The following is a 15,172-nucleotide window of genomic DNA, read 5'->3' on the forward strand; positions in this document are numbered from 1 at the left end:
TGTTCGTGTTATTGCATACTGTTCTGTGTAATGGCTTCCTGGTGAAACCAAATTTCCACATGGAGGACAATAAAGTTGAATAACCTGTCGTATCACATTCCAGTAGTCTGTTTACCTTTAGTCTATTCAGAATCGGAACCGTTTATTGCCATGGTATGTTGAACATACAAGGAATTTGGCGTGGCGGGAGGTGCAAACATTTAACAAACAACAACAATCAGTGCAAGTAGAAACATATTCAAATTTACAACAGATGTAAAGTAAGCTATAAAATAAAGTGAAATATAAAATAAAGTGCACAAACGAACAGATAACAGGACTATAAACCTAAACTATTTACACCAGTGTTATTCATCAGTCAGTCCAAACATTTAATACTCATACAGTATGAAGCTACCTATATGGTATTAAAGTCAAATAACAATATGTGTATTATTACTTGTGAGTTGGAAGAGAGTGAAGTTTATTAATTATTAGTTTATTATATGACCCTATTAGCAGTGTCCTAAAGCACAGCTAGTGTTCCTGGCTTCTTGAGTTTTACTTTGGGATCCAAACATCTGCACTGATCACATTAAATACATTTCGAGGGAATTCAATTGTAATCACCACAGTCTGGTGAATTTCCAAAGCATAATACAAATAAGTTTGCTCCCCATGCCTGTTGTTTATATCTGAAATATGATGAATGTGAGCAGCATTTTCAACCCATTTCCCCAAGTTCACCATATTTGACTGTTGCTTTAGCATTTAAGTGTGTACAGAGACAGTGTGTTAATAATACAGTAAATTTGTGGATGCTTACTCCTCTAATGCAGTGATTTTCAACCGGTGTGCCGCGGCACACTAGTGTGCCGCGAGAGATCGTCAGGTGTGCCGTGGGAAATTTTCTAATATCACCTAATTAACCATTGTCGGGTGTCTGTGCTGTAATAAAGTGTCGCAGATAATGTAATACTCTTCTATGGCAGTGGGTGGCAGCAGAGGGATTTAAATACCTGTAAAGACAATAGAGTTAGTGCTGCGCGACACGTGACAGTGACAGTTTGGGATCAAAGCAAGACGAGCAAGTGACAGTGATGAAAAAAAAAAAGGTGACAGTGATGGAGAAGTTTTGGAAAATATGCGCATCAGTAAGAAATTTGCCTTGCAACTTGATGAGTCGACGGATATTAGTGGACATTGTCAGCTCTTGGCCAACGTGCGTTTTGTGGATGGAGAAGCCATTAGCGAAAACTTCCTATTTTGCAAGGCACTGCCAGAAAAATCAACAGGAGATGAAATATTTCGGGTCACGTCGGAATATCTTGACAAAAGCGGGCTTACGTGGGAAAACTGCACAGGTGTCTGCACTGATGGAGCCGCAGCCATGGTCGGGCGCATCAAAGGCTTCGTAAGTAGGGTCAAAGAAAGAAACCCAGCTGTTACTGTTACGCACTGTTTTTTGCACCGTGAGGCCCTCGTTGCAAATACCTTACCAGCAGATCTAGGTCCTGTGTTGGATGATGTTGTGCGCTTAGTGAACTTTGTGAAGACGCGACCTTTGAAATCTCGCTTATTTGCGTCTCTGTGTGAGGAAATGGGAGCGGAACATAAAGTGTTATTGCTCCACACGGAGGTCCGGTGGCTGTCGCGCGGCAAAGTGCTGACCCGTGTGTATGAGCTCCGAGAGGAACTTAAAGTGTTTCTGACAGACGAGAGGCCCGATTTCTCAAAGCTGCTTGCAAGTGATCAGTGGTGTGCAAAGCTGGCATACCTGGCTGATATATTTCATCATCTGAATGAACTGAACACACGGATGCAAGGCCGAAATGAAAACCTGCTTACAAGCACTGACAAAATGAACGGATTCCGTTTAAAGGTGCAGCTCTGGCAACAACATGTGCAGCGTGGCAACCTTGAGATGTTCCCACTCACCGAGAAACTGCAGGATGGCAACACTGCTGCAATGTGCGAGGTGATTGGCAAACATTTGAAAACTCTGGAGGAGAAGTTGTCATTTTATTTCTCTTCAGCCTTCACAGAATGCCTTGACTGGGTTAGGGACCCATACAGCTCAGCATCCGTTGCTGGAAAGGACGTGACTTTAAAGGAGCAAGAGGAACTCATTGAACTGAAACAAGATTGTGGTTTAAAGCTAAACTTTGCTGATCTTCCTTTGGACAGTTTTTGGTTAGCTGTTGCCAAGGAGTTCCCCATTCTGGCCAACAAAGCTATTTTGACATTGCTCCCGTTTTCAACCACATATCTGTGTGACCTGAGCTTCTCAAGCTTGACAGCAATAAAAACTAAAAACAGAGAGAGACTGAGAGCTGTTGAGGAAGAGCTTTGTGTGTGTCTTTCTGCCATTCCTGCCAGGATATCCATGTTGTGTTCATCGAAACAGGCCCAGGTTTCACACTGAGTACAAATACATTTAGAAACTATATTATTAACTATATGTATTATATGTACTGTGTTAGTGTCTTTTTGTGTCATTTTGGTTGGTGGTGTGCCCCAGGATTTTGTAAATGTAAAAAGTGTGCCGCGGCTCAAAAAAGGTTGAAAATCACTGCTCCAATGAAGTACAGGTGGCTGCAACACCCTGCTGCTCTAAAAGATGTTCTTCTGCAGCTTGGCCAACAGGTGGCAGCAGACACACCAAAGTTACTCTTCACAGGCAGTATTTTGGTTTATTATAACCAGTGGCAGCTGGTGGAAAATGTTCTAGGTAGGGCTGTGCCACATCCAATCAATTTCAGCAAACATCCCAGAATGATTTAATGCAAAAATGAAGGTATCAAACACGCATTACTACTTTGCAGTTAAATATTTAACATTTATTCCAACATGAAAGAAAGCAGTAAATAACACTTAACACTGAAACAAACACATCAGGACATCGTATTTTTGTCCCCCTCACAAGCAATTCAGTATAATATAATATATATATCACATAATAATAAAGCAATGCGGGAAAGCAATTGTCAAAGCTGTAACCAGTAGGTAATCATGTCTATATGCAGCATTGTCAGCGTGATCCCAGTTGGTTTGTCCCCGTCTGGCATTTCCTTGACATGCTGCTCGAACCTTGGCATAGTTGGCTGGGCAATGTTTCTTCATGAGGAGGCGTCTGAGTTCTCCTTCAGTGGGGCTAAACTCACGGCAGAATACGATAACTTCATCACCAAACTTGATACTTGATACTTGAGGGTCTGGCAGATGTGCCAGGGCGTCGGTCATGTCTCTGTCAGTCCAGTCTGGCTGGTGGAAAATGTTCTAGGTTGGGCCATCTTATCAATTTCAGCAAACATCCCAGTATGATTTAATGCAAAACAAATGTAAGTATCAAACACGCATTATTACTTGGCAGTTAAATATTTAACATGTATTCCAACACGAAAACAATCAGTAAATAACACTTCTATAATATAACATGTTCATTTATTGAGATGTCCCTATGGACCTTGTTATAGGAGGTAAAGATCAGGAGAAGTAAACATGAAGTGTAATTATGAATACTGATGTTAAATTAAGCTATGATGAGTTTTCACTGTTAATTTAACATCTCTATTACATGTTGATGCCTCCATGACCAAGTTAAGCAGATGAGACTGAGGACAACTATGTAGAAGAAAAGATGTTCACTTTGTCTAATATGTAGCTTGACAGAGTTCTCCATGTGTGTCCTGGTGTTCTCATGTTTCCTTACCTCCTCATCCCTCACTCCCTACCCTGGTGTTCTCATGTTTCCTTACCTCCTCATCCCTCACTCCCGTAACTGTCCGTGCTGGATCCGTCCCCGTTGTTTTAAAAAGCTAAATAAATGATTAACATGACGTCATCCAGCTAGCCAAACCTGTCTGGTGTACAGCTAGTACAGAAGCTTCGCATGTACTGCTTCCCTTTCCCGCGAGTCTGCTGTCTGATTGTGAGGTCAGACTGATCTGATATCAGCTCTTTGGCTGCAGAATCTCCGCCAAAGTTCTCCTCTCAAACGGGTCTTGGAGGAGGAGTGCTTGCGCTGGCGCTCGCCTGTAGAGACTTCTCCTGACGAGAACGCGCAGCGAGGGGAGCCTGATCGTTCTGGCCCCAAGCTGAATCTATTTGAGGGCGCTGATTGGCTAAATTGTATGTCACTCATTTATATCTTGAATCAGCAATTGGCTAAACTGCTTCATAGACCCGCCTCTTTTGGGCCAAAACGATTAGGCCCCCCAAGCTGCTGGTTCTCAGAGTGTCATGCACACAGGCGGAGAGCACGAGCAGGAAAGGCATATATTTTGCGCAGATATCATACTTTACACACATTACTGGGTACATTCCATAGTTCAAAAACACATATTGACAATTTATGATTATAATTTTTTTTTTTTTTTTTTTTTTGGTGTGGCTCATGGTGGGGCCATGCCCCATGGCCCTCTATTGACCAGCCGCCACTGACTACTAGTAATGCAAGTGTATTAACCCGTCCATGAAATTGTGTGCAGCCAGCAGGTAAATGTCAGGTCACACAAGGTCTGTGTCTGGGCCGCCCCCCTGCAGCTCTGCTGGTTGAGTGGACACAACAATAATCCACACGGATCATAAAAGCCAAAAGCCAGCGGTTGTCCCTCCCTCACCTCTATTCTCTCTCACTCTGTCCTTTTCAATCCCACATGGATGATTATTTTTCCAGGTTTTGCAATTACATAAGTCTGCAGCGTTCAGGACTGCGATGTCAGAGGCGGAGAGATGAGCTCCATCTGTGTTTTGACGCTGAGCGCAGCAGCAGAGAAGAGTCGCCGCTCCGACAACTGTTGGCCTCTCCGGTCTAATCTGGATTACAGTGTCACCCGGTCTGCAGCCAGGACTCCCAATAATCACATCGTTCTGTATTGGGTTGACTCGTCGTGAAGCGGAAAGGGAAGAAGCGACGTGAAACGGTGCTGACGCGGATATTTTACAAACCGTGCATTTAGATAAAACATCTACTACGTAGTTGTGACGTGCTTTTTTGTGCAATGAAGATTGGCTACGATCCGAGTAAAGTTGAGTGAGTGTATTTGTTGCAGGTGCATGGTGCGCGTCCCCGCGCTCTGCAGCATCTACACTGAGCACTGCAGCCTGCACTTAAAGCACAAACCTCGTTCACTGATATCACGAGAGCCAACATGCCACATTCAGGTAAGAAGCTCAGTTTGGTTTTTTTTACCGGTAGCAGCACACGCATGCTTCTGTCATCAGTGCTGTAGAATAGCTGCCTTTAATTTGAAATAGAAAGACTTGCGAAATTTTCTACATGTGAGGACAGAAAGAGTACAGACTGATGGGAAGTTTAAAAGGGACAAACGGGACTCATGTGCCTGTCAGAGTGATGGTTTGGCTGGCATTGTCCATTAACTGTGAACCTTTTTAGCCCCGGAGATATTGTCTGAATGATGTCTTAATGAGATGAAGTACAGCTGTACCAACACTGACCATGTGATACCCAGACAAACACAGAGTCCTGTGCCAAATGTGCCAGTCGTCAGGGTCAAGTGGTAGTTTGAGGAAAGCGTTAAGCCGTTTGACAGCGTGTGTCGCCAGGCTCCAAAGACTGTCTCGTTCGCTCACACAGCACTCCCAACTGGGTTTTCATGAAGTTCCTCACAGAACGAAAACAATGCATAGCTTTAATTGGATCCAATTGTCCTCTGTGTGACCAGAATAGAAAGGCCAAGAAGAGGACAGAGTGATGTGATTCAATCCCATGCAGACGTCAGGGATCAAAGCGGGATTTTCTGATGGTCACGTCATTTCTTCTATACCTTTTAATTCATTTAGAATAATCCACTATACTGTCAACTCATTGATAGACTCTCCAACAACCTAATACCACTTTGCCATGTGTCATTACTTTGCATGTTGTAGGACAGCCCATGAGGCTCACTACATTTTCCTTTCATTTTGCCTCTAATACCTGCAGTTATTAAAGATTCCTGATTGCAATACCTTGTTTTCAAAAATGTCAGACTCCATTGAACTTCATTAACTTTTTCCTCCACACCGAGTTGCCCTCAATCACTTGGGGCTTCTCTATTCAGATTAAGACTTCGCCCTCTGACCTCAATTAGGGGCATCGGACCGTTTTTAAATGCCTTTCAGTCAAGACATTTTCCTTTAGAAAATGAAATAGCAAAATCTGCTCCACTTTCCTCTCTTAAGGGACAAACCAAAAGCTGTGGTTCCAGACTTCGGTCCTCGTGTTTTTTCTTCCTTCCTGCAGAGGTTCAGCCACAGTCCTGACTGGGAAGCTGCCAAATCCCTGCTGACTCCGTACTCCACAGAGCAGCAAAGGGTTTCCTCTCCCTGTCAGCAACAACTGATCCAAATGAACTCCGAAGCAGAAATTGATTAGGGTAATGCAGGACTGTCTGGAGCAGCTTAAGCGCTGGCAGAGCAGCACTTTTGGTTAATTAGATTTCACAAAGAGAGCATCAGGTTGGTGCTGAAAATGTAACATTGCTCCACATAAACAAGTGTGCAGGGAAGGGAACAGATACGATGGGAGCCAATGAGAAAGTTAATTTAGGTTAAAGACATGGTAGCAGATTATAATCTGCAGCCTTTCATCAAGGAATCTACGATACATGACAATGGCAAATTGCGGAAGTCTCTTACTGTTGCATTTTCTCCTTCTGTGGTTATGTAAAAATGTGCACTCTAAAGGTCAGGAAATATGAGTTTGTGTCTGCACGATCTCCCTCGTTATGCAAGGATCTGGCTGCAGTGTTTGCTCTGAACAGGAAGATTAAACATGACCTCACTTACCAGCACAGGGACACAAAAGTAGAATGAGCAAATCGTCACAAGAGTCCACGTAATAGCTTCTTAGGGACGGATAAGTGCATGAATTTGTTTCAGCTGGAGAGCAGGGGAAGGACTCAAATGCAGACGGGTGCAGTTCAATGACTAGTACAAAAAGGGCAGGCTGGTAGCAAAACAGCAATGAATACAAACCGACAAAGAACATTAAGGAACTGAGGTTGTATTAATAGCGAGTGACTGACGAGGGAAGTGAGCACAGGTAAGCAGCAGGTGGGGTGAATGTCGGACTAATGAGGGACAGGTGAAAGTGATCAGGGCAGGCAATCAAAAAGGCGGGAAAACTCATATGACACACGTGGAGTAACCTTCGGGAGTGACGAGAATTAAACTGAAATGTGTCAGTTTTCTGTAAGCACAGACACTTGAAATGGCTCATAAAGCTAGTTTTGACTACATGCACCGCAGTATGCACGTGTGTGGCTGACAACTTGAGCAAGTGAATAACAAGGAATGCCGCAAATTTATCTGGAATTGAAAGACACGTCTGATTAGGCTTAAGCCTTCCTAATAATAACTGAAACTGAGCTCTTACTCAGAGTCGTAGCAGATCATTTTAGTGACAACAACTGGACTCTGTGAGAGAGTCCGTGCTGTAAATATCAGTTACAAAAATACATTTATTCATCTTGAGGGGTGCGTCGGTTTGTTTGCCTCTGCATCAGATGTGTTCGCTTTCATCGAGCAGATGCTGTCCCAGGATGTCTCCTGTTGTTTTATTTAAATCACACGTCAGCTAGCCATCAGCTCAGAGGCGTTCTCTTGTGATTGCAGAGTTGCTGTTTAGAATCCCTGAAAGAATCTTGTCCGAGCATGTAAATAAGAAATCTTTTCCAGAGAAAAGATCATTGTACTGATTATCTGTCAGTGCTCCTCGGATAGAACAGATGTGTCAATTAGGCACAAACAAGGATGATGGATTTGATCACTGCATCTAATTCGGGATTATCGCTGACTGTGGGATTAAAGTCTTTGTGCTAATGACTCCTTGTGGATGATTCCAGAAACAAAGCACTCCTCCACCCTTACCCTAGTAGGAGCAGTAAAAAGGACAAAGGAGAAAGGACGAGGGAGATTAGAGTCAAAGGTTGAGAGAAAATTAGAAACAAAATGTAGAGGGCGGAAATAGGAAGGTAAAATGTTGTGCTGTCCTTTAAAAAGTAACTTGGTTGCTCAATTAACCACCATATCTGTTCTTCTTTCTCACCAGCATTCAACATGATGAACTATAAGCTGCCAGAGGAGGTTGTTACAAGTCTACATGCAGTTAAAGACTCCCAGTGCTAGCGCCATGCCTTCGGGGACTCCGTTTGGTCGACCACATCCTCCGAGTAGCTCCTGATTGAGGGCCAGCATGGAAGAGAGCAACCTCATCTTCAGCCTGGACGGCCACGATGAAGGTCCCACCGTGGCCTTCAGCAAAGGCAAACAACGCAAACGGGACAGCCAGCCTGACCTCAGCCTGGGGATGGATTTGGACCTGAGCCTAAGTCACCGCTCCCAGCCTCCCTTTTTGCCTCACTCCCCCTCATCCCCGGGCTCCTTAACGGATCTATCGGCATCATCGGCAGACCTGCTTGTCACCACCAACCTCGTCAAATCCTCCTCCACAGACCTGGAGCCGAGGGAGAGCAGCTCCCTGCGAGGCAAACCTCTGCTCAGCCTGGTCAAGTCCCTGAGCACCGAGATTTCCCGCCGGGTCGAGCCAGAGGTCAACCTCTCCAAGTCAGACTCCAAGCTGCATTTGCACCCCTGGAAGCAGCTAACCCATCCCAAAATCCCAGAGGCCAGGCCTGTAGCAGATGGGCTGAACGAGAACGACGACTGGGCGTCGCCTCCTTCCGCTGGCGGCGTGCCTCCTGCTGAACCCCGGGGCAGCTCGCTGATCGCTGAGCTGGAGGACACGCGGAGGAAGTTCTCCGAGGCCATGCAGGATCCGCTGAGCATGCTGAGTAAGATCATGGGGGACGAAAGCTCCGGCAGCCCAAAGCAAGGGAGGGCTTCTGGTGCCGGAGACTCACCGTCCTCCCAAGGCAGCTGTGGAAGAGACGGTGGCAGTGAAGATGCAGACCTCAAGTGCCGAAAGAGAGCTGAAAGCGAGGCCAGAGGCGTGTGTGACACGTCTATGAGAAGACTCCAAAAGAGCTCCTTAACAAAGTCCTCCGTCTCCCCAGAACACCACAGCAGTGACAGCCATTTAGAAATCTGCACGTATGGAGATGTGATTCAGGTGGTGGAGCTCCAGAATGGATCCAAGGGGACACATCATAGAACTTACACCCAGGCTAGAGTCACGGTGCCAGGCTCATCGCTGCCTCTTCACTGGCTCTTCCCTGTGGCTCTTCTGGCTTATGGTTTCTTTGTGTTGCCCCTGCCCTCCTACGTGACGGGTCTGTCCGTGGGGGTTGCATGTGGCTTCATGTTGGGCCTGGTGGTTGTGTTCATGTTTGCTCCGCGACGCTCGTCTGCCAGAAGCAACAAGGGTTTGAGCAGATCCAGAACCCTGAACATGGAGCCACCGGATGGAGAGCTCGCAGATCCAGAAATCCTGGAGGTAACACAACAAAGAGAGGCGTAAACATGAAAGTGACACGGTGACATTTCATCTGTGTCTGCTTTCTTTCAAACGTCCCTGTTTCTTTTGAGTGTGTTACACATGTGACTGTGGCACAGAGCAGGAAGCCTCTTCTTGTTTTCCTGATTTGGCTAAATGGAAATGAGCTTCAAGCTCTAATGTTTGAGAGATCAAAACAATGAGCAACAGCAGCCGTGTGAGCTGTCAGTGGTGCTTAGTGGCTCCTGCTGGGCTGTATTGTCGCAGATTGCACCACTCGCTGTGAATTACATTCGCCTGGGTAGAGTTTTTGCAAGATTTACATATTTCTGTTGATATATATATATATATATATATATATATATATATATATATATGTATATATATGTATATATATGTATATATATGTATATATATATATATATATATATATGTATAAACACATCTCAATGTAGCCTGCTCTTAATATCAATTATGAAAGGAAAAAGGTGATTTGTGACTGTGTTGGGGTAAACACCCTCATCATTGTCTTCCAGGGCTGGATGAATGAGACACACAGCTACGACCCTGAGACCTTCCACCCCTCCATCACACACTCCGTCTACGTCACCCTGGAGGGCAGCCAGCTGTGCCTGGCATACCCACGCAGCAACATCCCCCGGTGGGCAGCGTTCGACGAGACGTCCCACGAGGCCGTGTTTTTGCGCTCACGTACTTACACGCTGGCTAACTGTAAGGTCAGTACGTGACATATACAACATTCTAATTTCTGGGCCCTCACGTTCCTCAGAGGGGAGTAAGAGAGAAGGTGGCCTCTCGCCTGAACTCTCATCTCTCTGCACCCACATTGTCATTCAACGCGGAGGTGAAAGACCAGAAGGATTACAACCGAAGTGATGATGCTCTGAATAAACTTGACCCGGCTGCTGTCCCAGTAGCATATTGAAGCAGGCTACAGTAGCTTACAATATGGTGATAGAATAAAGCTAACACACAATCTGATCAATGTGGGGAGCTCTTTGGCAATGACAAACTATCAACACAATTTCTGGCTTTTAGCATCTCTTGTAGAAAGAAAATGCTAATAAGAAGAAAATGACACTTGTCCTTTATCATTTCTTGCTGCTGCTTTTCATCCCAGGTGTCTCTGTTGCCGCCCGGTTTGGCTCGCAAGAGGATCTGGAACAAGAAGTACCCCGTCTGCGTCACTCTGGCTGAGGGGGAGGTCGGGGAGGAGGGTGTCATCGAAGGGAAGGAGGAGGAAGAAAGGGCGGAGAGACACGCGGCCCCGGACCACCAGCTTCCTGTCACCTTGTACCTGTTTGGCCGCACAGGAAGAGAGAAGGAGGACTGGTTCCAGCACTTCCTGTCTGCCTCCCGGGCCGGAGCCCAGAGCAGCGTGAGCAGGGAGGAGAGTGCAGGTAAGATGGTGTTTGAATTCATGGCGGTTGGGAGCGACATCGCCTCCTCGTTTTAAACACGTATACAGTCGCTGTTGAATCACGTTCAGGACAGATTGATGATCATGCTGAATTGTACCGTTTCTGTGATTCACCAGCTCCTTTCCGCCCACTCACCTTCTCTGTCACTCAGAAACAGCGTGTGCTGGAGACGCTGCCAGAGAAGGCCCAGAGGAGCTGCATGATTTGCCGGGAGCTCTGAAAACAAGAACGCTATTGGAGTACAGCATCTACATGACTCAACTGATTGGCACGCCGAGCTGCAATCACACCCCCAGCCCCTGCCACACTGACAACGGAAGCCCCACAGCCCACAAGAAGGTCAATGAGCAACACATTTATGTATTTCTAAGACGTAGTATCCGGTATAGCATCACAGCGCTGGACGTTGTGAAGGCATGTAAGCTCTCCGTAGGTTTCATTTACAGCCTGAGCAGATATGAGAAATGTGCCTCTGCTCCACTGACCCTCTGCTTGTCATGCTAATACTCTACATACCTCCCATTGATCACAGCAGGTCAATATCGGCTCCTGTTCCTGCGTTCCGCTCTGCGCTTAAACCAGCCTTGTCTAGGATGCTGGATCAGCCAAACACATCCCTGCTGACGAGACCAAAATGTCAATGTGCAGAAATATCAGGTGTCACCTGGCTGGAAGGAGATTAATAGGAGTGCAGAGCTGCTAATCCTGGTTTGGGTTGGTCGGGATTGGCACCCCACATAGAGACAGTCTGTGCTGGTATTTAGAGGAGGAAAAGGGTCGGCGTAAATGGGGCTTGAGGATGGATTAGCGTAGAAATGGCAAGAAATTGTACCTGCGCATCTCGGTCCTATCAGGGAGTATACCCTCTGAAAAACGCATGTGCAAACATAAATGCTTTCACTGCAGACTCACAATGAAGAGCACAGATCTGGAGGTCAGGCAGGAGATGAGCCCAGCGCACGTTCAGTGGCAGAGGGCCGCTCGGCAGAGGGCCAGCCCACCTGGGTGAACTCCCTGGTGGGACGGATCTTCTGGGACTTCCTGCAGGAGAAGTACTGGACCGACCAGGTGGCGCACAAGATCCAGAAGAAGCTCAGGAAGATCAAGGTGAGAGTGGATGAGGATGGCGATTTGTTTTTCACGGTTAGTCAGAAGTCCTTGCTTTACAAAATGATGGGCTCAGCTGATGCTCTTCGTTTTTTTATTATACGCACATTCATCTTCATATTCACACCATCAGCAGCAGCATCATCATCAGTGTCATGCTGACTGATGACGTGGGCGGGGAACAGCGAGTGCACTACCGGTCAGAGCTCTGCAAAGTGGGTCACTCGATGATACAGCCTGACCAATAGCGCTGGTTTGTGCCCGAGGTCAAAAGATGTGACGTTAGGCACATCAACGCCGCAGCTTTCTTTTCTGTGTGTGTGTGTGTGTGTGTGTGTGTGTGTGTGTGTGTGTGTGTGTGTGTTTGAGTGTCTGCTGATAATGCACTCCCTCTGGTTGCAAAGGTGGGAGGTGGGAGTGAGTAGTGGAGCAGGGATGACACTGCAGCATCTCATTTCTCATTTCCTCCTCTTTGACACGCGCCATCCTTTTACTGTATTGCTCTCTCCTTCAGACACACACACACACACACACACACACACACACACACACACACACACACCACTGCAGATTTCCCACTGCTCGCTCATTAGTTTGAAGTCATTATCTTCCTCTGTGGAGCCTCTATTTGTTTTTCTCTGATTTCATCAGGTTTTTTTTATTTTTATGTCTGACATGAACGCAGCATGCTTACTAACTGAAGGTGTTGTTTGTCTCATTACAAGTTGCCATACTTCATGAATGAGCTGACGCTGGCAGATCTGGACATGGGTACTTGTCTACCTCAAGTCCTCAGCACCTCCCCACCAACACTTGACCGCAGAGGTACAGTTGTGTGCATACTTACACTCAGACATGTTGCATTGGATAAGAACACATTCATACACAAACTTGCTTTTTTGATTGCTAGCCATTTTAGAGGTGTGGCTCAGAGCATCGCTGTGCCTATGTAAAGCCCCACTAGCTTGGCTGTAAACTCTTTGGTCTTGCCTTCATCTTTTCTGTACAACTTGGTATGTGGACGAGTCAACCAATAAAGTGAACCCAACAGTCTCCTCTCTCAGACACAAACCTCAGCTCAGGCCATGATCACATTTGTTTTATTCGTCTATCGCACTAACCCTAAAAGCCTTCCATTGAGATTAGCCATCCTGTTGGCCTTGACTGATCTTAAGTAACAAACATGCCCGAGCTGTCCTCTGTTGATCTAATGTCCCTTCTGCAACAACACTGTGCCAGGCCAGATCTAGACGCGACGCTTCTTAAGAGATCTGATCTTACCTGCTACCGGTTTGTTTTTTTCTATCTCAAAGGCCTGTGGCTGCAGCTGGAGGTGGTGTACACAGGCTGCCTTCAGATGACCCTGGAGACGAAGATGAACCTGTGTAAACTGGGTAAAGATGGAGAGGACGAGGCTCACAGCGTTCTAGAGACCCAGCAAGTGGGGTGAGGCCCCTCTCCGTTTCATATTCCTCAATAGATGACGCTCGAGGAGGAATCGGTCTCCTCAGCGCAGTGGTTTGCATTAACAGGTACCACTGGTGTGTTTTTCAGCTCTAAGCCCCGGCTGTGTGTACTGGCCGACAGTGATGAAGAGTCGTCCAGCGCAGGCTCGTCTGACGAAGAGGAAGCCCCCCCCTTTGAGCCGCAGGCGTCTCTAGGGGAGAAGAGCACAGTGGTAGCAGCTGACGGGTAATCACACAGAAGAAACGTAGCACGGATTATAGGTCACACTCCGCATGCTGCACTTGTGTTCGCATCCTATTTAGTGATGTGTTCACAGGCGATATTTTGACTTTTTCAAACACAGGTGTAACCAACAACGTTTTTATTCAATCTTTTATTGGTGATCAAATGTGACAAAATAAAAGAGTGACATATGGACGTATGGAGTTACGATGATGTGTGTGAACTATGTGAACTGTGTGTGAATATGCTGATTGCTGACATTTTGACTTGTGTGCAGACGAGAAGACGCACAGGTGGACTTAATGACCTTAACGATGCAGCGCTGCGGTGCCATAATTGCAGTGCTGCATCGTTACGGTCATTAAGTCCACCTGTGCTTTTCCTGCAGTCACAGCTTACTGTCAGATAATGTGTCGATAATGTACGAATGTGTTTATGTGCGCGACATTTTTCAGGTCTTCAAAGGCAGGAATGACACGAAACACAACTTACATATTACCTATTTGAATATATTGTCGATTTTTTTTAAACTTCACAGTTGTAACAAACACTTGCATGTTGACACGAATAGTAATTTACAAGCCAAGAAATTGTTATAAATGAGGTGGTTTGCGTATGATGTGAAAACACACCACTAATTTCAATGTCCCAATCCCAGTAGTTTTCTAATTCACAGCCCTACACTGCGTTTGTGCCCTTGTCCTAATCCTTCATCCAGGCACACTGGTAGCAGCACAAGTCGGAAGATCTTGAGATTTGTGGACAAGATAGCGAAGTCCAAGTACTTCCAGAAAGCCACCGAGAACGAGTACATCAGGAAGAAGATAGCTGAGGTGTCTAACATGCCTCTGATGCTCAGCGTCGAGGTCCTGGAGCTCTCTGGCACTCTGGCCATCAACATCCCACCTCCCCCGACCGACAGGATATGGTACTGAGTTTACAACGTCATTTCATGCCATGAATTCAAAGGTTTCTTTCTTTTCTCACACGCAGTCTTTTTCTCTCGTTCTCTCCTCTCAGGTACAGTTTCCGGGTGCCTCCCAAGTTAGACCTTCACGTGCGACCCACGCTCGGGGAGAGGGAGGTCACCTTCACTCACGTCACTGAGTGGATCGAGAGAAAACTGCAGTGTGAGTTCCAGGTCAGTCCATCAGTCAATCTGTCGACGTGCAGAAAAAGATTAAAAGAATAATTCTAAACATACTTTGTAATTGTTAAATATGGTTTTGTTGTCCTTTGCCCCTCAACAGAAAGTGCTTGTGATGCCCAATATGGATGATCTGTATCTGCCCCTGATGACATCCGGCCTGGAAAACCCACCTGCATCCCACCAATCCTCAATCCATTCCTCATCCCACCAGTCCTCCATGGAGTCCCAGGACGACCTGTCAGAGTAGTTGCCCCTTTGAGGCCGCAGATGAGATTATGTCGATGTAAAAAAATAAATAAAAAATGCCAGTGTGCAGCTATTGCCATGACTCTCTAATTGATTCCGAGGCTGCTGCAGCTGCGGCTTGCTGTTTATCCCGAGCGTGTGTTGATTGTAACCAGTGCA

General features: G+C 46.2%; 1 protein-coding gene across 1 annotated transcript; it reads left to right on the plus strand.

The window, feature by feature from the left end:
• Window positions 1-8,179: 8,179 nt before the first annotated feature.
• Window positions 8,180-15,086, plus strand: LOC306786340 (testis-expressed protein 2-like; the record flags this gene model as incomplete). Its single annotated transcript, XM_079281081.1, has 11 exons — window positions 8,180-9,379; window positions 9,916-10,116; window positions 10,521-10,800; window positions 10,973-11,160; window positions 11,728-11,928; window positions 12,654-12,753; window positions 13,242-13,374; window positions 13,483-13,620; window positions 14,336-14,545; window positions 14,638-14,758; window positions 14,868-15,086. The coding sequence occupies 11 exons, from the start codon at window positions 8,180-8,182 to the stop codon at window positions 15,012-15,014; spliced, it is 2,919 nt and encodes a 972-aa protein (XP_079137207.1). The 3' UTR covers window positions 15,015-15,086.
• Between the last annotated feature and the right edge of the window lie 86 nt (window positions 15,087-15,172).

This window comes from Melanostigma gelatinosum (assembly GCF_949748355.1).
Source record: "Melanostigma gelatinosum genome assembly, chromosome: 13".
Classification (NCBI taxonomy): Eukaryota; Metazoa; Chordata; class Actinopteri; order Perciformes; family Zoarcidae; genus Melanostigma; species Melanostigma gelatinosum.